This window comes from Pleurodeles waltl, chromosome 8 (assembly GCF_031143425.1).
Source record: "Pleurodeles waltl isolate 20211129_DDA chromosome 8, aPleWal1.hap1.20221129, whole genome shotgun sequence".
NCBI classification, from domain to species: Eukaryota; Metazoa; Chordata; class Amphibia; order Caudata; family Salamandridae; genus Pleurodeles; species Pleurodeles waltl.
In genome coordinates this window covers 1534540016-1534564251 of record NC_090447.1, presented here as the reverse complement: position 1 = coordinate 1534564251, position 24236 = coordinate 1534540016, and the positions used below count along the sequence as shown (strand labels likewise).

General features: G+C 49.7%; 1 protein-coding gene across 2 annotated transcripts in view; it reads left to right on the top strand.

The window, feature by feature from the left end:
* SLC37A1 (solute carrier family 37 member 1) overlaps window positions 1-24236 on the top strand; it is a 384263-nt gene that overhangs the window by 290858 nt on the left and 69169 nt on the right. For both annotated transcript variants that reach the window (XM_069202970.1, XM_069202969.1), the window contains 2 exons: window positions 5714-5790; window positions 13712-13878. In XM_069202970.1, coding sequence (XP_069059071.1) covers window positions 5714-5790; window positions 13712-13878 — 244 coding nt within the window. The remainder of the gene's footprint in view (window positions 1-5713; window positions 5791-13711; window positions 13879-24236) is intronic.

Genomic DNA, 24236 nt, shown 5'->3' with positions numbered 1-24236 from the left:
AAAACAGTGCAAACAATGTATAGTTACAATAGGATGCAATGGGGACACATAGGGATAGGGGCAACACAAACCATATACTCCAAAAGTGGAATGCGAACCACAAATGGACCCCAAACCTATGTGACCTTGTAGAGGGTCGCTGGGACTATTAGAAAATAGTGAGGGTTAGAAAAATAGCCCACCCCAAGACCCTGAAAAGTGAGTGCAAAGTGCACTAAAGTTCCCCAAAGGACATAGAAGTCGTGATAGGGGAATTCTGCAGGAAAGACACAAACCAGCAATGCAACAACAATGGATTTCCAGTCGAGGGTACCTGTGGAACAAGGGGACCAAGTCCAAAAGTCACAAGCAAGTCGGAGATGGGCAGATGCCCAGGAAATGCCAGCTGTGGGTGCAAAGAAGCTGCTACTGGACAGTAGAAGCTGAGGATTCTGCAGGAATGACGAGGGCTAGAGACTTCCCCTTTGGAGGATCGATCCCCCACGACGTGGAGAGTCGTGCAGAAGTGTTTTCCTGCCGAAAGCCCGCCAACAAGCTTTACTAGCTGCAAATCGTGCGGTTAGGGTTTTTGGATGCTGCTGTGGCCCAGGAGGGACCAGGATGTCGCCAATTGCGTCTGGGGACAGAAGGGGCGTCGAGAAAGACAAGGAGCCCTCTCAGAAGCAGGCAGCACCCGCAAAAGTGCCGGAACAGGCACTACGAAGAAGAGTGAAACAGTGCTCACCCGAAGTTGCACAAAGGAGTCCCACGTCACCGGAGACCAACTTAGAAAGTCGTGCAATGCAGGTTAGAGTGCCGTGGACCCAGGCTTGGCTATGCACAAAGGATTTCCGCCGGAAGTGCACAGAGGCCGGAGTAGCTGCAAAAGTCGCGGTTCCCAGCAATGCAGTCTGGCGTGGGGAGGCAAGGACTTACCTCCACCAAACTTGGACTGAAGAGTCACTGGACTGTGGGAGTCACTTGGAAACAGTTGCTGGATTCAAGGGACCGCGCTCGTCGTGCTGAGAGGAGACCCAGAGGACCGGTGATGCAGTTCTTTGGTGCCTGCGGTTGCAGGGGGAAGATTCCGTCGACCCACGGGAGATTTCTTCGGAGCTTCTAGTGCAGAGAGGAGGCAGACTACCCCCACAGCATGCACCACCAGGAAAACAGTCGAGAAGGTGGCAGGATCAGCGTTACAGAGTTGCAGTAGTCGTCTTTGCTACTTTGTTGCAGTTTTGCAGGCTTCCAGCGCAGTCAGCAGTCGATTCCTTGGCAGAAGGTGAAGAGAGAGATGCAGAGGAACTCTGATGAGCTCTTACATTCGTTATCTAAGGAAATCCCCAAAGCAGAGACCCTAAATAGCCAGAAAAGAGGGTTTGGCTACTTAGGAGAGAGCATAGGATAGCAACACCTGAAGGAGCCTATCAGAAGGAGTCTCTGACGTCACCTGCTGGCCCTGGCCACTCAGAGCAGTCCAGTGTGCCAGCAGCACCTCTGTTTCCAAGATGGCAGAGGTCTGGAGCACACTGGAGGAGCTCTGGACACCTCCCAGGGGAGGTGCAGGTCAGGGGAGTGGTCACTCCCCTTCCCTTTGTCCAGTTTCGCGCCAGAGCAGGGCTGAGGGGACCCTGAACCGGTGTGGACTGGCTTATGCAGAAATGGGCACCATCTGTGCCCATGAAAGCATTTCCAGAGGCTGGGGGAGGCTACTCCTCCCCTGCCTTCACACCATTTTCCAAAGGGAGAGGGTGTAACACCCTCTCTCAGAGGAAGTCCTTTGTTCTGCCATCCTGGGACAAGCCTGGCTGGACCCCAGGAGGGCAGAAACCTGTCTGAGGGGTTGGCAGCAGCAGCAGCAGCTGCAGTGAAACCCCTGAAAAGGCAGTTTGGCAGTACCAGGGTCTGTGCTACAGACCACTGGGATCATGGGATTGTGCCAACTATGCCAGGATGGCATAGAGGGGGCAATTCCATGATCATAGACATGTTACATGGCCATATTCGGAGTTACCATTGTGAAGCTACATATAGGTAGTGACCTATATGCAGTGCACGCGTGTAATGGTGTCCCCGCACTCACAAAGTCCGGGGAATTTGCCCTGAACAATGTGGGGGCACCTTGGCTAGTGCCAGGGTGCCCTCACACTAAGTAACTTTGCACCTAACCTTTACCAGGTAAAGGTTAGACATATAGGTACTTATAAGTTACTTAAGTGCAGTGGTAAATGGCTGTGAAATAACGTGGACGTTATTTCACTCAGGCTGCAGTGGCAGGCCTGTGTAAGAATTGTCAGAGCTCCCTATTGGTGGCAAAAGAAATGCTGCAGCCCATAGGGATCTCCTGGAACCCCAATACCCTGGGTACCTGAGTACCATATACTAGGGAATTATAAGGGTGTTCCAGTATGCCAATGTAAATTGGTAAAATTGGTCACTAGCCTGTTAGTGACAATTTAAAAGAAATGAGAGAGCATAACCACTGAGGTTCTGGTTAGCAGAACCTCAGTGAGACAGTTAGGCACCACACAGGGAACACATACATATAGGCCACAAACTTATGAGCACTGGGGTCCTGACTAGCAGGGTCCCAGTGACACATAGCAAACATACTGAAAACATAGGGTTTTCACTATGAGCACTGGGCCCTGGCTAGCAGGATCCCAGTGAGACAGTGAAAACACCCTGACATACCCTCACAAACAGGCCAAAAGTGGGGGTAACAAGGCTAGAAAGAGGCTACTTTCTCACAGTAGTAAAGTTAGATTGTAGGTCTAAACTTAGACTTCAGGTCTAACCAATGGGCCTGATACACAAAGGTAAACGTAGGCGTTTGGTTTAAACTTGGACCAAAAGTCTAAGTTTTCGACTTTGGGAATTCATAAAGGACATTTACAAGTACTATCTTTAGGTCTTCACTGTTAATTGGGCCCTTAGACTTGTGGTCTAAGCTTACCTTTGTGACTCGGGCCAATAAAGTCCAGGTGTGCAAGCTCATCTTCTGAAATTGGTGTCCTTACAGCTGGTCTGTACTGACACTGACTGGCTTTTGGGCCCTTAGTGTATGAGGCCCCTGAAGATGATCTGATCTGCTTGTCTTGAAAGATGCAGAGTGTGGAGAATGGCTTGGCTGATGGTGAAGAGAAGGTCTGTCCCTCGGCAGGTGTGGCCAGGACAACCTATCTTAAAGTGAACCAGATGGGAGAGGGTCGTCTTTCTTCTCTATCCCTTTCTATTTTTACTCTCTCTCAGTGAAGGGCAGTTATGGGGACTTTATTTTACATGGTCGACCTCTTTTCCACGAGTTCCCAAAAAAAAACACCAACCCAGCTGTTGAAATTTCACTGCTGCCAAGGGTCGCCCATGGCCTGCTCAGGGATGTGGGTCCCTCCTCGTGGTTGTGCCTCAGTGCACTAATCCACCCCTCCCGTTGGTGGTCTCGCGCAGACTGGAGAGTTCTATCCACACTGTATCTTTGAGTTTTCAATAATTCCTACAATTCATTCCTTTCTAATTGATTTTGAGTAAAGGAAAGAAGTATTTGATAACAAATCCAGGCTCAGGAGCCCCTGAAAGACCTGCCTTCTGCCTATTCTCACAGGTCTTGCTGCCTCCCTTTGAAGGCTGGAGCAGACTTCTCATCCACTACACCATCTGGGATGGTGAGTTGTGGACACAGTGAACTGCTCTCGGGGAAATCATAGTGTTTTCTGGCATGTATACCCAAGTAGAGCTCGATAGCTCAAAGATAAGCATGTACAGAGATTTGACAGGGAAAGGCTGGGCTTGCGGGGGGAAGGGGTTTAGGAAGGAAACTGCAAGGAGCAGATCCCAGATGATAGCTGTGTCAAGCACTCAGGACGTGCATTCAACTTCAGTACTACGGCAGTGATCACTGGAGCACTGGCTCAGCGTCTCATGGGCCACAGTGTATTGTGCATGGCAGCATATCATGGGTCACAGCATATAATTGGTTGCATCGTATCAAGGGTCACAGTGTACTTTGGGTCACAGCTTGCCATTGGTCACAGCGTATAATTGGTCACAGCTTGCCATTGGCCATAGCTACAGACACAACATGGTGCTCTTGAACTCAGGAGTGCATGCATTGGACCAGATCTGTGCCGCATAACCTACACCTGAGTAATAATGAAGCAAGATTTGCATCCAAGGGTATGCACTGCAAGTGACCTCCATACAGTATCATCCTTGAGCCTTGCTAGTGATCTGGAAAGTGAAATACTCAAGGGCTTGGGGGCTAGTTACTGGTCCTTACACTCAGTGCTGGATGGAGTTGTTAGTGACACAGCACTTGCTGCTTTTCACAGTCTGTAGTTATTATTCACAATCTGTACCTTACATAGTGATAGGAAGCTGGGGAGTCCTTGCACTGTGCAAAGCAGCATGGTGTGATCCTTCAAGTGATTGCTTTTTGGGAATCCTGAAACTTCTCCTTTTCACCTCTTGGTGATTCCAATTTTTAACCGGTGCTTTGCCTTCAGTCAGTGAGTGCCACTTGAGGTTCCGGCTGACACTTTGCTCTATAGAAGACCCCTAGCTGCTGCACTTCTCTATGGCAAACACAACTAATCAGGAAGTAAGTTCATCCCCGTGGGTGTGATGTGCTCACTCTCCAGAGGACTGGAGTTGCACCCTCCTCATGTGGCCCGAATAAGCCAAAACAGGTCTGGGGTTGCTTGAGTTCGCTCTCAGAGGGGACCTGACCTGGCACTTTGGGCTGGATTGTTCCTACTGGAGCAGGACCAAGGCTCAGTTGCATATGACTGGCTCGTGAGGTGCAGTGGTGAGCAACAAACACTGGATTTGGAGTGGGGTGGAGTCTGGATTTTACCCCTGAGGAATTACCAGTGGTTGAAATTAACACGAGCATCCCACTCATCACTTTTTTGCTTTTCTAAGTGTCACTCTCTAAGTGCGACAGAAATGACCGGGCGTGAGTCCGTGCTCACTGTCCAGTAGGACTGAGGCTGCACACTGCTGATGTGACCCATATAGGTAACAACCGGTCTGGGGTTGGATGAGTTCTAGCTCTGAGGGGACCTGGTCTGGCAGTTCAGTCTGACCTATTCCTATTAGAGCAGGAGCAATCTACCCCTCACTTTTTTATGGGCGAGCACAAAGTGCTCCGTCCATTCTGTAATCTCTCTTTGGGCTTGAAACCACTCCCATGCCAGGTCATTCACTTAAATTGGTTCGTGAGCTTGCCTTTTAAAATCCGCTTGCCTTCATTTGTGAAAGCCATGCATGCGTCATGCCCTTTCCGGTGTTTAGCCCACCTACACAGCACCGGTAAAGTACCAAAAACCTACGAGGCTTGATGTTTTCAGCCTGGAGTCCGGACTACTTTATCTGTTTATTTTCCACGCAGCGCGATCGAACTGCATTTTACATAGCGTGATAGCGCTGTGTTTTTTTTGCTTTCAACGCTAATAGCTATAACTCAAACAAATGCGAGACCCGTTGCATTGAAAATGCTTGTTATATTCTGGATCCAGCGCAAGACATCACAAGGGTCACAAATGTATGGTTAGCAGTAAGTAGCATTTTCCTTATGGAGTACTCCAGAGGCTGGATGTGTCATCAGTGCATCCTGAGTCTTTCACATCCTGTTATTGTTCTGTTTCTGAGTATTTTGCTTCGAGGAGACCTCCATGTATCCAGAGGTTTGTGTTGTGTTGGTCCTGCTCTCTCAGATCTCTTCTTTTTGTTGCAGATTGTGAATGGCCTGGTACAAACCACTGGGTGGCCCAGTGTCATCGCCTGCATTGGAAACTGGTTTGGGAAAGGAAGGTGAGTTTGAGGTAGTGGACACACAGTGTGAGGTCTACACGTGTGCAGGAACCTCTCCCAGATTGTACCTGCCTCTGTCTGTGTCACAGCCGCTCTGTTCCCTCAGATCCCCAGCAGACTCACATCTTCTGTCTCCGTCCCTATCTGCCACAGCTGCTGTCTACCTCTGCAGATCAATAATATCAGTCTTTTAATTCACACCTCTGTGCCTGTCCCTGTCTGTGGCAGCTGCTGCCTGCCTCCACAGATCCTTAATATCAGTCTTTTAATTCACGCCTCTGTGTCTGTCCCTGTCTGTGGCAGCTGCTCTCTGCCTTCACAGATCCTTAATATCAGTCTTTTAATTCACGCCTCTGGGTCTGTCCCCGTCTGTGGCAGCTGCTCATCAGTCTTTTAATTCACGCCTCTGGGCCTGTCCCAGTCTGTGGCAGCTGCCCTCTGCCTCCCCAGGTCCTTAAATCAGTCTTTTAATTCACGCCTCTGGATCTGTCCCAGTCTGTGGCAGCTGCTCTCACCCTCCACAGGTCCTTAATATCAGTCTTTCAATTCACACCTCTGTGCCTGTCCCCGTCTGTGACAGCTGCTCTCTGCCTCCACAGATCCTTAATATCAGTCTTTTAATTCACGCCTCTGGGTCTATCCCTGTCTGTTGCAGCTGCTCTCTGCCTCCACACATCACTAGTATGTGTGTTAATCTGTCACTGTCCTGCTGTCTGCGGTCACTGCTCTCTGTCCCCGAGGTCCTCAGTATCAGTTTGTTACTCTCCGCCACTGTCCCTCTGTCTGCCTTATCTGCTCCTTGGCCCCACAGGTCCTCAGTATCAGTATGTTACTCCCACCTCTGCATGTTATAGATTATCTGCTCCCACTTACGTCTCTGGCAATTTGTTACTCTCTACCACTGTCCCTTTGCCGTCGCTTTGTTACTCTGTCATTGTCCCTCTAGCATTGCTGCTCTCTGTCCCACAGAACTTCTGTACCACTTTGTTACTCTGTCACTGTCCCTCTGCCATTGCTGCTCTCTGTCCCACAGAGCCTCAGTATCAGTTTGTTACTCTGCCACTGAGCCTCTGACATTGCTGCTCTCTGCCCCACAAAGCTTCAGTATCAATTTGTTACTCTCTGTCACTGTCCCCCTGTCTGCCATCACTGCTCTCTGTCCCCACAGAGCCTAAGTATCAGTTTGGTACTCTGCTGTCATTGCTCTCTGTCCCACAGAGCCTCAGTATCAGTTTGTTACTCTGCCACTGTTCCTCTGTCTGCCATTGCTGCTCTCTGTCCTCACAGAGCCTCGGTATCACTTTGTTACTCTCTGCTACTGTTCCTCTGTCTGCCATTGCTGCTGTCTGTCCCCAGTGATCTTCAGTATTGGTTTATTACTATCTGCCACTGTCCCTCTGACTGCCATCGCTGCTCCTGGTCCTCAGAGAGCCTCAGTTTCAGTTTGTTACTCTGCCACTGAGCCTCTGAAATGTTGTTACTCTGACACTGAGCCTCTGACATTGCTGCTCTTTGCCCCACAAAGCTTCAGTATCAGTTTGTTACTCTCTGTCACTGTCCCTCTGTCTGCCATCGCTGCTCTCTGTCCCCACTTTGGTTCTCTGCCATCATTGCTTTGCATCCCCACAGAGCTTCTGTATTACTTTGGTACTCTCTGCCACTGTCCCTCTGTCTGCCATCACTGCTCCTAGTTCCCACAGAGCCTGAGTATCAGTTTGTTATTCTGCCTCTGTCTGACATTGCTGCTCTCTGTCCCCACAGAGCCTCAGTATCAGTTTTTTACTCTCTGCCACTGTTAGTCTGCCATCACTGCTCCTGGACCCCAGAGCCTCGGTATTAGTTTGTTGCTCTGCCACTGTCCCTCTGCCATTGCTGCTCTCTGCCCCCACAGTTCAGTATCAGTTTGTTACTCTCTGCCACTGTTCCTCTGCCATCGCTGCTCGCTGTCCCCACAGAGCTTCGGTATATGTTTGTTACTCTGCCACTGTCCCTCTGTCTGCCGTTGCTGCTCTCTGTTCCCACAGAGCTTCAGTATTGGTTTATTACTATCTGCCACTGTTCCTGTTGCTGCCATCGCTGCTCTCTGTCCTCACAGAACCTCAGTATCAGTTTGTTACTCTTTGTCACTGTCCCTCTGTCTGCCATCGCTGCTCCTGGTCCTCACAGAGCCTCAGTATCAGTTTGTTACTCTGTCACTGTCTCTCTGCCATCACTGGTCTCTGTCCCCACAGAGCCTCAGTATCAGTTTGTTACTCTCTGTCACTGTCCCTCTGTCTGCCGTTGCTGCTCTCTGTCCCCACAGAGCCTCGTTATGTGCTTATTAACCCCTACCACTGTCCCTCTGCCATCACTGCTCTTTGTCCCCACAAAGCCTCAGTATCAGTTTGTTACTCTCCACCGCTGTCCTTCTGTCTGCCATCGCTGCTCTCTGTCCCCACAGAGCCTGGGTATCAGTTTGGTACTCTGCCACTGGACCTCTGTTTGCCATCACTGCTCTGTGTCCCCACAGAGCTTCTGTATTAGTTTGTAACTCTCTGCCACTGTCCCTCTGTCTGCCATCACTGCTCCTGGTCCCCACAGAGTCTGAGTATCAGTTTGTTACTCTGCCTCTGTCTTCCATCGCTGCTGTCTGACCCCACAGAGCCTCAGTGTCAGTTTGTTACTCTCTGCTACTGTTCCTCTGCCATCGCTGCTCCTGGTTTCCACAGATTCTCTGTATTAGTTTGTTACTCTCTATCACTGTCCTTCTATCTGCCATCGCTGCCCTCTGTCCACATAAAGCCTCAGTATCAGTTTGTTACCCTGCCACTGTCCCTCTGCCCCCACTGAGCTTCAGTATCAATTTGTTACTCTCAGCCACTGTTCCTCTGCCATCGCTGCTCTCTGCCCCACAGAGCTTCAGTATACTTTTGTTACTCTGCCACTGTCCCTCTATCTGACATTGCTGCTTTCTGTTCCTGCAGATCCTGAGTACCTGTTTGTTACTCTCTACCACTGTCCCTCTGTCTGCCATCGCTGCTCCTGGTCCCCACAGAACCTCATTATCAGTTTGTTACTCTCTACCACTGTCCCTCTTTCTTCCACCACCGCTCCTGATCCCCTCAGAGCCCCAGTATCAGTTTGTTACTCTGCCACTGTCCCTCTGCCATTGCTGCTCTCTGTTCCCACAGAGCTTCAGTATTGGTTTATTACTATCTGCCAGTGTTCCTGTTGCTGCCATCACTGTTCTCTGTCCTCACGGATCTCAGTATCAGTTTGTTACTCTTTGTCACAGACCCTCTGTCTGCCATCGCTGCTCTCTGTCCCCACAGAGCCTCAGTATCGGTTTGTTACTCTCTGCCACTGTCCCTCTGTCTGCCTTATCTGCTCCTTGGCCCCACAGGTCCTCAGTATCAGTATGTTACTCCCACCTCTGCATGTTATAGATTATCTGCTCCCACTTACGCCTGTGCCAATTTGTTACTCTCTACCACTGTCCCTTTGCCGTCGCTTTGTTACTCTGTCACTGTCCCTCTAGCATTGCTGCTCTCTGTCCCACAGAGCTTCTGTACCACTTTGTTACTCTGTCCCTCTGCCATTGCTGCTCTCTGTCCCACAGAGCCTCAGTATCAGTTTGTTACTCTGCCACTGAGCCTCTGACATTGCTGCTCTCTGCCCCACAAAGCTTCAGTATCAATTTGTTACTCTCTGTCACTGTCCCCCTGTCTGCCATCACTGCTCTCTGTCCCCACAGAGCCTAAGTATCAGTTTGGTACTCTGCTGTCATTGCTCTCTGTCCCACAGAGCCTCAGTATCAGTTTGTTACTCTGCCACTGTTCCTCTGTCTGCCATTGCTGCTCTCTGTCCTCACAGAGCCTTGGTATCAGTTTGTTACTTTCTGCTACTGTTCTTCTGTCTGCCATTTCTGCTGTCTGTCCCCTGAGATCTTCAGTATTGGTTTATTACTATCTGCCACTGTCCCTCTGACTTCCATCGCTGCTCCTGGTCCCCAGAGAGCCTCAGTTTCAGTTTGTTACTCTGCCACTGAGCCTCTGAAATTTTGTTACTCTGCTACTGAGCCTCTGACATTGCTGCTCTTTGCCCCACAAAGCTTCAGTATCAGTTTGTTACTCTCTGTCACTGTCCCTCTGTCTGCCATAGCTGCTCTCTGTCCCCACTTTGGTTCTCTGCCATCATTGCTTTGCATCCCCACATAGCTTCTGTATTACTTTGGTACTCTCTGCCACTGTCCCTCTGTCTGCCATCACTGCTCCTAGTTCCCACAGAGCCTGAGTATCAGTTTGTTATTCTGCCTCTGTCTGCCATTGCTGCTCTCTGTCCCCACAGAGCCTCAGTATCAGTTTTTTACTCTCTGACACTGTTACTCTGCCATCACTGCTCCTGGACCCCACAGAGCCTTGGTATTAGTTTGTTGCTCTGCCACTGTCCCTCTGCCATTGCTGCTCTCTGCCCCCACAGTACAGTATCAGTTTGTTACTCTCTGCCACTGTTCCTCTGCCATCGCTGCTCGCTGCCCCCACAGAGCTTCGGTATATGTTTGTTACTCTGCCACTGTCCCTCTGTCTGCCATTGCTGCTCTCTGTTCCCACAGAGCTTCAGTATTGGTTTATTACTATCTGCCACTGTTCCTGTTGCTGCCATCGCTGCTCTCTGTCCTCACAGAACCTCAGTATCAGTTTGTTACTCTTTGTCACTGTCCCTCTGTCTGCCATCGCTGCTCCTGGTCCCCACAGAGCCTCAGTATCAGTTTGTTACTCTGTCACTGTCTCTCTGCCATCGCTGGTCTCTGTCCCCACAGAGCCTCAGTATCAGTTTGTTACTCTGTCACTGTCTCTCTGCCATCGCTGGTCTCTGTCCCCACAGAGCCTCAGTATCAGTTTGTTACTCTCTGTCACTGTCCCTCTGTCTGCTGTCGCTGTCTCTGTCCCCACAGAGCCTCAGTATCAGTTTGTTACTCTGTCACTGTCTCTCTGCCATCGCTGGTCTCTGTCCCCACAGAGCCTCAGTATCAGTTTGTTACTCTCTGTCACTGTCCCTCTGTCTGCCATCGCTGCTCTCTGTCCCCACAGAGCCTGGGTATCAGTTTGGTACTCTGCCACTGGCCCTCTGTTTGCCATCACTGCTCTGTGTCCCCACAGAGCTTCTGTATTAGTTTGTAACTCTCTGCCACTGTCCCTCTGTCTGCCATCACTGCTCCTGGTCCCCACAGAGTCTGAGTATCAGTTTGCTACTCTGCCTCTGTCTTCCATCGCTGCTGTCTGACCCCACAGAGCCTCAGTGTCAGTTTGTTACTCTCTGCTACTGTTCCTCTGCCATCGCTGCTCCTGGTTTCCACAGATCCTCTGTATTAGTTTGTTACTCTCTATCACTGTCCTTCTATCTGCCATCGCTGCCCTCTGTCCACATAAAGCCTCAGTATCAGTTTGTTACCCTGCCACTGTCCCTCTGCCCCCACTGAGCTTCAGTATCAATTTGTTACTCTCTGCCACGGTTCCTCTGCCATCGCTGCTCTCTGCCCCACAGAGCTTCAGTATACTTTTGTTACTCTGCCACTGTCCCTCCATCTGACATTGCTGCTTTCTGTTCTTGCAGATCCTGAGTACCAGTTTGTTACTCTCTACCACTATCCCTCTGTCTGCCATTGCTGCTCCTAGTCCCCACAGAACCTCATTATCAGTTTGTTACTCTCTGCCACCGTCCCTCTTTCTTCCACCACCGCTCCTGATCCCCTTAGAGCCTCAGTATCAGTCTGTTACTCTGCCACTGTCCCTCTGCCATTGCTGCTCTCTGTTCCCATAGAGCTTCAGTATTGGTTTATTACTATCTGCCAGTGTTCCTGTTGCTGCCATCACTGTTCTCTGTCCTCAAGGATCTCAGTATCAGTTTGTTACTCTTTGTCACAGACCCTGTCTGCCATCGCTGCTCTCTGTCCCCACAGAGCCTCAGTATCGGTTTGTTACTCTCTGCCACTGTCCCTCTGTCTGCCATTGCTGCTTCCTGTCCCCGCAGATCCTCAGTATCAGTTTGTTACTCTGCCACTGTCCCTCTGCCATCGCAGCTCTCTGTTCCCACAGGCCTCTGTATCAGTTTGTTACTCTGTCACTGTCCCTCTGGCATCGCTGCTGTCTGTCCCCACAGAGCCTCAGTATCAGTTTGGTACTCTGCCATCACTGCTCTATGTCCCCACAGAACTTCTGTATTAGTTTGGTACTCTCCGCCACTGTCTCTCTCTGTCTCTTGCTGTTGATGCTCTCTGTCCCCACAATGCCTGAGTATCAGTTTGTAACTCTCTGCAACTATCCCTCTGTCAGCCATCACTGCTCCTGGTCCCCACAGAGCCTGAGTATCAGTTTCTTACTCTGCCTCTGTCTGCCATCGCTGCTATCTGTCCCCACAGAGCCTCAGTATCAGTTTGTTACTCTGCTGTCATTGCTCCCTGTCCCACAGAGCCTCAGTATCAGTTTGTTACTCTGCCACTGTTCCTCTGTCTGCCATTGCTGCTCTCTGTCCTCACAGAGCCTCCGTATTGGTTTATTACTATCTGCCACTGTCCCTCTGTCTGCCATTGCTGCTCCCTGTCCACGCAGAGCCTCAGTATCAGTTTGTTACTCTCTGCCACAGTCCCTCTGTCTGCCATCACTGCTCCTGGTCCGCACAGAGCCTGAGTATCAGTTTCTTACTCTGCCTCTGTCTGACATCGCTGCTCTCTGTCCCCACAGAGCCTCGTATTAGTTTGTTACTCTCTGTCACTGTCCTTCTGTCTGCCAGCGCTGCTCTCTGTCCATATAAAAACTCAGTATCAGTTAATTACTCTGCCACTGTCCCTCTGCCATCCCTGCTCTCTGTCGCCACAGAGCTTCTGTATATGTTTGTTACTCTGCCACTGTCCCTCTGCCATCACTGCTCTCTGTCTCCACAGAGCTTCTGTATATGTTTGTTACTCTGCCATTGTCCCTCTGTCTGACATCACTGCTCCTGGTCCCCACAGAGACTGAGTATCACTTTGTTCCTGTGCCACTGTCTCTCTGCCATCGTTGCTCCTGGTCCCCTCAGTTTTAGTTTGTTACTCCCTGCCACTGACACTCTGCCGTTGCTGCTCTCTTTCCCTACAGAGCCTCAGTATCAGTTTGTTACTCTCTGTCACTGTCCTTCTGTCTGCCATCACTGCTCTGTGTCTCCACAGAGCTTGTGTATTAGTTTGGTACTCTCTGCCACTGTCCTTCTGTCTGCTGTTGCTGCTCTCTGTCCCCACAGAGCTTCAGTATCTGTTTGTTACTGTGCCACTGTCCCTTTGTCTGATCGCTGCTCCTGTTCCCAACAGAGCCAGAGTATCAGTTTGTTACTCTGCCACTGTCCCTTTGCCATTGCTTCTCCCTGTTCCCAGAGATCCTCGGTATCAGTTTGTTACAAACTGTCACTGTCCGTCTGATTGCCACCACTGCTCTATGGCCCCACAAAGCCTCAGTATCCGTTTTGTTACTCTCTGCCACTGCCCCTATGTCTTCCATCATTGTTCCTAGTCCCCACAGAGCCTGAGTATCAGTTTGTTACTCTTACACTGTCCTTCTTACTGCCATCACTGCTCTCTGTCCCCACAGAGCTTCAGTATCAGTTTGTCACTGTGTCACTGTCCCTCTGTCTGCCATCGCTGCTATTTGTCTGCTCAGAGCCTCAATACCAGTTTGTTACTCTCTGCCATTGTCCCTCTGTCTACCATCACTGCTCCTGGTCCTCCAGAGCCTGAGTTTCAGTTTGTTACTCTGCCACTGTCTCTGTGTCTTCTATCACTCCTCTCTGTCCCCACAGACCCTCAGTATCAGTTTACTCTCTGCCACTGTTCCTCTGTCTGCCTTTGCTGCTCCTGGTCCCCACATGTTTCCCATTTTGAGTACCATTGCTTCCTTTTGTCTCTCTCACACAGGAGGGGGCTGATCATGGGTATCTGGAACTCACACACCTCTGTGGGGAACATTCTGGGCTCCCTGATCGCCGGTTACTGGGTATCCTCCTGCTGGGGTCTATCCTTCGTGGTCCCGGGGATCATCATCGCAGTGATGGGCCTGGTCTGCTTTCTCTTCCTCATCGAACGTAAGTATTTATACCTGTGTAGTCATTTGGCCAGAGGCATTGCTGTCGGTATTAGGTACCACAAGGAACAGGTACAATGAAGGTAATGCTGCTGACACTAGAACCACTGTTCAGCAGCTGTGTTGGAGGCAATGCAACCCCCAGGAAAAAGTAAGTTCAAAGTTGTACCAGAGGCAAGTCTACTCGCACAAGAAATAATACTCAACAGGTATAGTGAAGGAAAAGCTGCTGACTTGAGAAATGGTATTTAACTGCTGAATGAGAGGCAATAGTACTTACACGAGAAACAATATTCAGCTGTACAGGAGGCAGTGCTACTCACATGTGTAAAACTATTTAACAACCATTCTGGAAGCAAAGCTACTCACATGAAAAACAGAACCCAAAGCCTTATATGAGGCAATGCTGCTCACATGAGAAGAATACTAAAGAACCTTACTCAAGGTCAGGTGAGTTGGAGGCAATGGTAATCAAGTCAACAGTATTGAATAGCTATAACAAAGGCAATGCTGCTCTTATAAGAAACAGTATTGAACAGCTTTAACAAAGGCAGTGCTGCATGAGAACCAGTACTGAACGACTGTAACAAAGGCAATGGTACTCGTATGAGAAATGGTACTGAACAGCTATAACAAAGGTAGTAGTACTCATATGAGAAGTAGTATTGAGCAGCTGTAACAAAGGCAGTGGTACTCATGTGAAACAGTACTGAACGGCTATAACAAAGGCAATGCTATTACGAGAAGCAATATTGATAACAAAGGAATGGTACCCACATGAGAAACAGTATTGAACAGCTGTAACAAAGGTAATGCAACTCACATGAGAAACAGTATTGAACCGTTATAACAAAGGCAATGGTACTCAACATGAAAAAGAGTGTTGAACAGCTATAGCAAAGGCAATGCTACTCTTATGAGAAACAGTATTTATAACACAGGCACTTCACAACACCGGACCCTCCTACCTCAACACCAGACTTCACTTCTACACCCCAACACGTCAACTCCGATCCGCCAACCTCGCCCTCGCCATCGTTCCCCGAATCCAGCGCAAGACATCCGGCGGCAGATCCTTCTCCTTCCTCGCCGCCAAGACCTGGAACTCTCTCCCCACATCCCTTCGCCAGACCCAGGACCTCCTCGCATTCAGAAGGCTCCTCAAGACCTGGCTCTTCGACCGATAAACCAGCAGCGCTCCCCTCTCCCCCCCCCCCCCCCCCCCTCAGCGCCTCGAAACCCTGACGGGTACATAGCGCGCTTTATAAATACTTTGATTGATTGATTGATTGACATGAGAAACATTATTGAACAGCTGTAACAAAGGTAATTGTACTCAACATGAAAAACAATTCTAAACAGCTATAACAAAGGTGATGCTACTCTTATGAGAAACAGTATTGATAACAAAGGCACTCACATGAGAAACATTGAACAGCTATAACAAAGGCATTGCTACTCCTATGAGAAACAGTATTGATAACAAAGACAATGATACTCACATGATAAACATTATTGAACAGCTATAATAAAGGCAAAGCTACTCTTATGAGAAACAGTATTAATAACAAAGGCAATGATACTCACATGATAAACATTATTGAACAGCTATAACAAAGGCAATGCTACTCTTATGAGAAACACTATTGATAACTAAGGCAATGGTACTCACATAAGAAACAGTATTGAACACCTATAACAAAGGCAATAGTACTCACTCGAGAAACATGTCCCACCTGGTTTTGTGTGAACTATCCTTGGTTTCCTGAGGGCAGTATATATTTACACCCCAAGGTGAACACCACATCACTGAGTTTCGCCTTTTCCCCAAGACCTCTCTTGCATCAACCACTGGTATTGGAACTGTGATGGGCGCCCACCTCCACCAGGATGGTCATTTTGACATTTTTACTACTGTGCCCCCTTTGCCAACCAGAAACGTCCCTCATTGTATTTTCTATACTTTAGTGTATTTTGGAAGGTGACAGTGAGTCAGTTTTAGCACCACCCGGTGAGGTGACTCTAGAGTGGTGGTGGGAACCAGCTGAAAGGTCAGGCAGGACTGGTAAATTTGTTGCAGTCCCTATCCGGCCGTGTGATTAATTAGCCTGCACACAACCCTCGGATGCGTGGCTAGTCTTCACAAGACACAAAAGTGACCAGAGTTTCCCAAGTCTTCGTGGTCTCTGCCGCATACTCATGCATTGATCCCAAAAAATCAGTCAATCCCTTAATGATGCATGTGGCTGCTTTTGGGCTCAGAACGGCGCTTCCCACACTGCTAAGACTTCATCTCCGCCCCAGGACACTTGAAGAGGCTTGACTCTGGTTGACTTTGTAAGGACCTGGAGGAAACTAGATATTTCACAGCCCTATTTCTAAGTTATGGTGCACTGTTCTAGGGTCAAAGGAGCCCAGTACTAGAGATTGTGTTATTGGCAGCTCCTATGGCTGCCTCTATATGTGGCGGCCTGCGTGCTTGGCTGAGCATGGGTATAGCAGCCTGTGTATGTGGCTTTTCAACTGTTTGGCTGCTGCTTTATGCGATGGCCCATGTGGTTCATTAACCATGGTGGTTTGTGTGTTTTGTGAACTGCCTTTGTGGTCAACCCTCCCCTGTGTTTTACCAGGCATTGTGTTTTCTGACCGTGTGTTTGATGGCATGTGTGAGTTGCAGATCATCTGCTCGGTGGCAGTCTGTGTGGTTGTCTAGGCCTTGTGTTTGTGGACACCTGTTTTTAGTGGTTTGGTAGATGTAGAGTTTTTTTAATCTTGTCTGCAAATAGCTGAAAACTATATTAACCAGCAACTTGAAAGTGTGGACTTCATTGTCCTACTTTTCAGTAAGCCTTGTCGCATTCTAAGGTTTCTTCCTTTGTGTTGGACCATGTGTCTCCCCAAAATGAACACTTACATTTTGTCTGTGCACCTTTGTGTAGTGGGATCTATTTGACTGCTCCTTTGTGTAAGAACCGCTAACATGTTCAAATATATATTTGATTACCTTCTTCATAGAAGAAGGGTCTGATGGTTGCATGACCATTGCCTTGCCCTAGTGTTGAAATCTCCTGCATCTGGGTCCAGAGTGTCCTGAATGTGAGAAAACTCTGCGTGTTATCCCTGGATGTTCTCTTTGTGGGTATTTGCACACTGTGCTGTACATTAGAGCTCACTCTGGCCTGGCCACAGTGTTTCGATTAACTCTGTCTCTGAGTCTAGAGTGACCTGGACATTTGTAGCCCCTCATTCTTGGTCCAGAGTTCCCTGGATGTGAGAGATCCCTCTTTCTCAGCTCATCGTGTGCTGTAGGTGGGTACCACCTATTTCTGATGGATACAACTACCTGTGGATTCCTCACCTCATGAATACTCCCATGGCGCCAGCATTCGACGGAAATCTTCTTACTAGTCTCTGCACGTCGACGAGGACGTCACTGTCTCGCACGCGACGCCGTCTGACGTCATACAGGCAATAAGAGGTCCTCGACGACGTGCAGACGTCAGTTCCCTTTTTTCCGTGCATTCGAAACGGTTATCTTCGAGGGAGCAACTGTTACTCTTGCGGTTACAGTGTATATCTTGCTGCGTACTCTTTCTCTGTGGAAATAATGTCGCAGAGAAAGTCTGGATTTAAGCCTTGTCGTGAGTGTGGAGGCAAGATGTCGGTGACGGATCCTCATTCCGATTGCCTTTGGTGTTTGAGCTCCGACCACGACGTCTCGACTTGTGATTCATGTCAGCACATGAATCCGAAGGCCCTTAAAGAACGCGAGGCGAAGCTGTTTATGGCCAAGTCAAAGGAGAAGCATCACAAGAAAAAGTCTTCTCCAAGACATCGGCGTCATCGAGACTCCCGGCGCCGTAGAGAATCTCGGCGTCATTCAAGGGAGGCTCGTTCCAGGTCTCCGGATCGGCGCCGAAGAACATGGGAGGTCAGCCCCACGGTGACGCCGCATCCTTCGACGCCGTTGCCCTCTCCGGCGTCTCCAACTTCGCCTGGACAGGCGTCGGTGATTGAGGTATTGGAGCCTCAAGTGTTTTCTCCGGCGCAGACGCCGAGGCCGGCGTCGGGGTCGCCTCCGAGTCAGGCACCCCAGTATCCGGCTTTTCCCACCCCTGGAGCCGATAGTTCCGCATTCTTGAATGCGATGTATGCCATCTTCCAACAGATGGCTCCAGGGGGTGCTCCGGCTGGGCCTTTGGCCTTTTCTTTGGGTGATCCTGCGCCTCTTCGGCCGGCACCCTTTATGCCCTTTCTCCCGTTTGGGAACGTGGGCTCGGCGCCAGTGTCGGCGCCGGTGGCCGCTCCGGTGGCTTCGGAGGGATTGGCCCCAGGGATTTCCATCCCGTCGACGTCGAGATTTCGGCCTGTGACTCCGGTGGGTCCATCCGTTTCAACTGCTCTTCAGTCGGCGCCGAAGTTACCTGTGGCGCCGGATGCGGCGTCGGTGGCTTCGGAAGATCGGCGCCGATCTCCGACTTCGGCGGAGGTATTGTCGACTCCGCGGATTGAGCAACGACTGCATTCAAGGAGGCGTGCTCTCCGGGTACTAGAAGAGCAGGAGTACCAACGAGCCCTAGAGGAAGGAGAGCTAGAGGACTCGGGTGATGGGCTGCGTGGACTGGAGTCGGCCAGTGGGCTGGACACTTCCCCTGAGTGGGACCTTTCGTCCCCGGGGGAATATACCGAGGAAGCTGCTTCCTTTCATACAGTGGTACGGAAGGCAGCTAGTTTTTTGGACCTGCCTTTGCCGGTGGTGGAGGCGAAACAAAACCTTTTGACAGAGGTGTTGCATCCGGCCTCAGCCGCGGCGGAGCCTCTATTACCTTTTAATGACGCTCTGCTGGATCCGGTTTTAGAGGTGTGGAAGAAGCCGGCATCTTCCCCAGCAGTTCACAGAGCCGTGGCCAGGAGGTATCGGACGGCTCCAACTGATCCTGGTTTCCTATCTAGGCACCCTACGCCGGAGAGCTTGGTTGTGCAGGCCTCCTGTTCGTCCAAGTCAGCGCCTGGTTCTTTTCCGACGGTGCCTGGGGACAGAGATTCAAAAAAGCTGGAGGCGCAGTCGAAGAAGATTTTTTCGTCCTGCAGTCTGGCATTAAAAGCCACCAATGCAACCTGTATCCTGGGGAGGTATATTCATGCTCTGATGGATGACATCTCCTCTTCGTTTACAGAGCTTCCTCAGGGTCTTTTGGATCTTGTCTCTGATGCCCAGGCTGCTGCGACCCAAATTATCCAGACGGGACTGGATACCACCGACTCGGTAGCCAGAGCAATGGGCACAACTGTGGTGGAAAGGAGACAGGCCTGGCTCCGTAACTCGGGCTTTTCGGCAGATGTACAGTCCACATTGTTGGATCTCCCGCTTGATGGGGACAAACTGTTTGGGGCTAAGGCTGATTCGGCCTTGGAACGGTTTAAGGAGAGCAGGGCCACGGCTAAGTCGTTGGGACTCCAAGCTCCTTCTTCCACGGCCTCTTCCAGATTCTTCAGGAGGTTTCGTGGATTTGGGCGTGGCTCTTCCTCCTCTTCCTTTCGGGGAAGATATCAGCAACCTGCCTCTTCCCATCCCTATAGATCTTTTAGGGGGAGGGGTAGGGTCCGCACCAGGGGAGCTTCTCAGCAGCACTCTGCCTCTTCCTCATCCTCTGGCGGGGTGCAGCAGGGGAAGCAGCCTTAGGCTTCCACCATTTCCCACTCACTCCTCTCCTGTAGGGGGAAGATTACAGCATTTTCTCACCAAATGGAAGACTGTTACAACGGACACTTGGGTTCTCAGTATTGTGGGAAAAGGCTACACCCTTCCCTTTCGTGAGTTTCCGCCCCTCATCCCGCCCCGCCCTTCGTATTGTTCACAAGAACACCTCCTGTTGCTAGAACAGGAGGTAGAAGTCCTCCTTTTAAAGGGCGCAGTGGAGTTGGTCCCGGAGCAGGAAAGGGGTCAAGGAGTTTACTCAAGGTATTTCCTGATTCCCAAGAAGGATGGTCGTTTGAGACCAATTCTGGACCTGAGGATCTTGAATTGGTTCCTCAAGCAGGAAAAGTTCAAGATGCTGACCCTAGCACAGGTGCTTTTGGCGTTGAACATGGAAGACTGGATGGTGTCGGTCGACTTGCAGGATGCTTACTTTCATATCCCGATACTCAAGTCACACAGGAAGTATCTCCGGTTTGTGGTGGGATCGCAACACTACCAGTTTGCGGTCCTTCCGTTTGGTCTTACTTCAGCACCTCGAGTCTTCACGAAGGTGATGTCGGTGGTTGCGGCAGAGCTCAGAAGGAAGGGGATAGCAGTATTCCCTTACTTGGACGATTGGTTGATCAAAGCCAAGTCCCCGGAGCTTGTGTTGCGTCATCTGCAGTCAACAACCCAGTTGTTGTTCGACCTGGGCTTTTCGGTGAACGAGCCCAAATCTCACCTAGAGCCCTCTCAGCGCCTCCTGTTCATAGGGGCAGTACTGGATACAACATTGGGTCGGGCCTTTCCTCCGCCTCAGCGGATTCAAGATATTCAGGATTTGGTTCCAATGTTTCGAAATGGAGCGGTAGTTCCAGTCCTCAAGGTCCTTCGTCTGCTCGGTCTTTTTGCCTCCTGCATTCTGTTGGTCACGCATGCTCGCTGGCACATGAGGGCTCTTCAGTGGTGCCTCCGAAGGCAGTGGTCTCAACACAGAGGGGATCTAGAGGGTACTGTCAAGATCTCCAGAGATGCTGCTGTGGATTTGAAGTGGTGGATTGCAAGCAACAATCTTTCACAAGGAAAGCCGTTCCAGCAGTCGCCACCAGTGGCCACAGTCATAACGGATGCTTCCACTCTAGGGTGGGGAGCTCATCTGGGGGATCTGGAGATCAAAGGTCTTTGGTCTCCAGAGGAACAGATTTTTCACATCAGTCTGTTAGAGTTACGGGCTGTACGTCTGGCTCTCAAGGCCTTCCTCCCTTCCCTTCGTGGTCAGTCGGTACAGGTCCTAACGGACAATACTACCACGATGTGGTACATAAACAAGCAGGGAGGAGTGGGGTCGTACCTTCTCTGCAGAGAAGCTCTTCGACTATGGTCCTGGGCAAAGGACCATCGGATTTGCTTGATAGCAAACCATCTGGCCGGAGTTTTGAACGTGCGTGCGGACAGTCTCAGTCGCCACTTCTCGGCAGACCACGAGTGGCGTCTCCATCCAGATCAAGTCCGTTTAATCTTCCAGAAGTGGGGGTTTCCTCGGGTAGATCTGTTCGCCACTCGAGAGAAAGCGCATTGTCCGTTGTTCTGCAGCCTTCAGTATCCGATGCAGGAAGCGTTGGGGGACGCGTTTCAAATGACCTGGTGCGGCCAGTTGCTTTACGCGTTTCCTCCCATACCCTTGATTCCTCGAGTATTGAGGAAGATTCGCCAAGACCGGGCTCTAGTAATCTTAATAGCTCCGGATTGGCCAAGGAGGGTGTGGTACTCCGACCTTCTCCAACTCTCAACGTGCCCGCCGCTCCGTCTCCCTTTCAGGGCAGACCTCCTCTCACAGTCGCAGGGGCAGGTTCTACACCCCAACCTCCAGAGTCTGCACCTACATGCCTGGAGATTGAACGGGGCAACCTGAGTTCCTTCTCTCTCCCGCCTGAGGTAGTGGATGTTATATTAGCGGCCAGGCGACACTCCACTAAATCTATCTACGCTAATAGGTGGTCTAAATTTGTTGCGTGGTGTGGAGAGAGGCAGATTGATCCTTTACATGCTCATCTATCGGACGTTTTGTCTTTTGCTCTATCTCTGGCGCAGAAAGGTTGTGCAGTGGCTACCATTAAAGGTTATTTATCGGCCTTGTCAGCCTTCATATGTCTTCCAGACCAACCATCTTTATTTAAATCCCCTATTGTTATCAGATTCTTGAAAGGTCTTCTAAATCAATATCCTCCAAAGCCATTCGTTATGCCGCAATGGGATTTGTCCTTAGTCCTGACTTTCCTTATGGGGTCCCCTTTTGAACCTATGCATTCTTGCCCCTTGAGGTATTTGGTTTTAAAAACGGTCTTCCTGATAGCTATAACATCAGCAAGGAGAGTGAGTGAGTTGCAGGCCTTATCAGTAAAACCCCCTTATACAACTTTTTATGGGGATAAGGTGGTGTTGAGGACCAAGGCTGCTTTCCTCCCGAAGGTTGTTTCACCCTTCCATTTGTCTCAGGCAATTACTTTGTCCACGTTCTATCCTCCGCCTCATCCTTCCAAAGAGGAAGAAAGACTGCACCGTCTGGACCCAAAGAGAGCGTTGAGCTTCTTTATCGATAGAACAAAGGATTTCAGGCTGGAGGATCAGCTGTTTATTGGATACGTGGGCAAGAGGAGAGGAAAGGCAGTCCACAAGAGAACACTATCCAGGTGGGTTGTTCTTTGCATTAAAATATGTTACTCTTTGGCAAAGAAGGATCCTCCTGAGGGCATTAGAGCTCATTCCACCAGAGCTAAGTCGGCCACTTCGGCCTTAGCCAGAGGTGTTCCTGTGGTCGACATCTGCAAGGCCGCAACTTGGTCGTCCCTTCACACTTTTGCAAAACATTACTGTTTAGATTCTGAGGTTAGAAGGGACGGCCATTTTGCACGGTCAGTGCTGCAGGATTTCTTGGTTTGACCATTTAGGCACCCACCGCCGGGCGTGGTACTGCTTTGGGACTCTATTCATGAGGTGAGGAATCCACAGGTAGTTGTATCCATCAGAAGAACGAGTTACTTACCTTCGGTAACGACTTTTCTGGTGGATACATTAGCTACCTGTGGATTCCTCACGGTCCCACCCGCCTCCCCGTTGCCTTTATGGTCTTGCCAAGTAATCCTTGAGTGCGCTCCTCTTGGTCTTTGAGGGTGCAATAGATGTATATATAATATATTTATATATATATATATGTATATGTGTATATATCTTTATGTATATACTTGGTATGTGTATATATTTTAAAAGAGAGAGTTTTATATATATATATATATATATGTACATAAAAAGATTTACAGTTATTCATACAATGTGGTGTATTTTTACAATATAATGGATGTTGCCTTGCTCTTTCATTGCATTGCCTGGTTGTTCTCATGCACGTAAAAAATGATTGGTACTGACGTCTGCACGTCGTCGAGGACCTCTTATTGCCTGTATGACGTCAGACGGCGTTGCGTGCGAGACAGTGACGTCCTCGTCGACGTGCAGAGACTAGTAAGAAGATTTCCGTCGAATGCTGGCGCCATGGGAGTATTCATGAGGTGAGGAATCCACAGGTAGCTAATGTATCCACCAGAAAAGTCGTTACCGAAGGTAAGTAACTCGTTCGTCTGGGTAGTCCCGGCATGAGTACTTCCTCTCATCTGGCCAGAGCCTCATGAGGTATCATTTTATGAGTCTAGAGGGACCTAGAGTGACCTGGAAGTGTGTAGGCCCTCTTTGAGAAGTCCCTCAGTCTCAGCCCTCATTGTTCTGTATGTGGGTACCACCTACATGTGAGTCCAAAGTGTGCTGGGTGTGAGGACCTCCTCAGGCCTGGCTACAGTGTTGTGGATAATACTCTGTGTTTGAGTCTGGAGTGATCTGCCCATGTGTAGCCTCCTTGTCTGGTCCACAATGTCTTGTATGTGAGAAGTCCCTGTGTCTCAGTCCAAAGTGACCTGGCGTGTGTAGCCTCTTTGTCTGGGTCCTGAATATGGGTAGCAGATACCTTGGGGGGTCCGCTGGGTCCTAGTGTCTGTATCTGGCATGTCTTTGATGTGGGGACCCCAGTGTCTGTGTCTAGTATGTCCTGAATGGGGGCTGCCCCGGTCTTTGGATGTAGGATGTTCTTGGATGTGGGAAGCCATCGTGTCTCAGCCCAGTCTCTCCTGAATATGGGTAGCCTCTGTGTCTGGATCCATTCATGGTGTCCTGAATCTAGGTAGTGCCTGTGTCTAGCGTCAGAGCATCTTGGATGTGGGTAGCCCCTCTCTCTAGGTCCATTCAGTGTGTTTTTGATGAAGGTGTCTGTTATAATGTTGAAATCACAGAGACCAACTGATTGTATGGTCAGTTTATTAGCAGACTTCTTGCATAGCACCTTCCTTCTCACTGCCTCTCACAACCAGCTTTTCTTCATCAACATTCTAAGGTGCACTCCGGGTTGTACCATTATTCAACATTCCAGAGGACGGAATGGAGTGCACCATTTACTATAAGAACCTTATAATAAGGGGTTATATGGAAATGGTAATGGGAAATGGTAAAGGGGAATAAAACAGTATTAATTGTAATTATGACAACATACTATCATACTTATGTTTGAGTTACTCTATTACAACACTTCCCCTTCCCCACAAATGCAAAAAAAACCAATAGCTAAGAAACATGACACA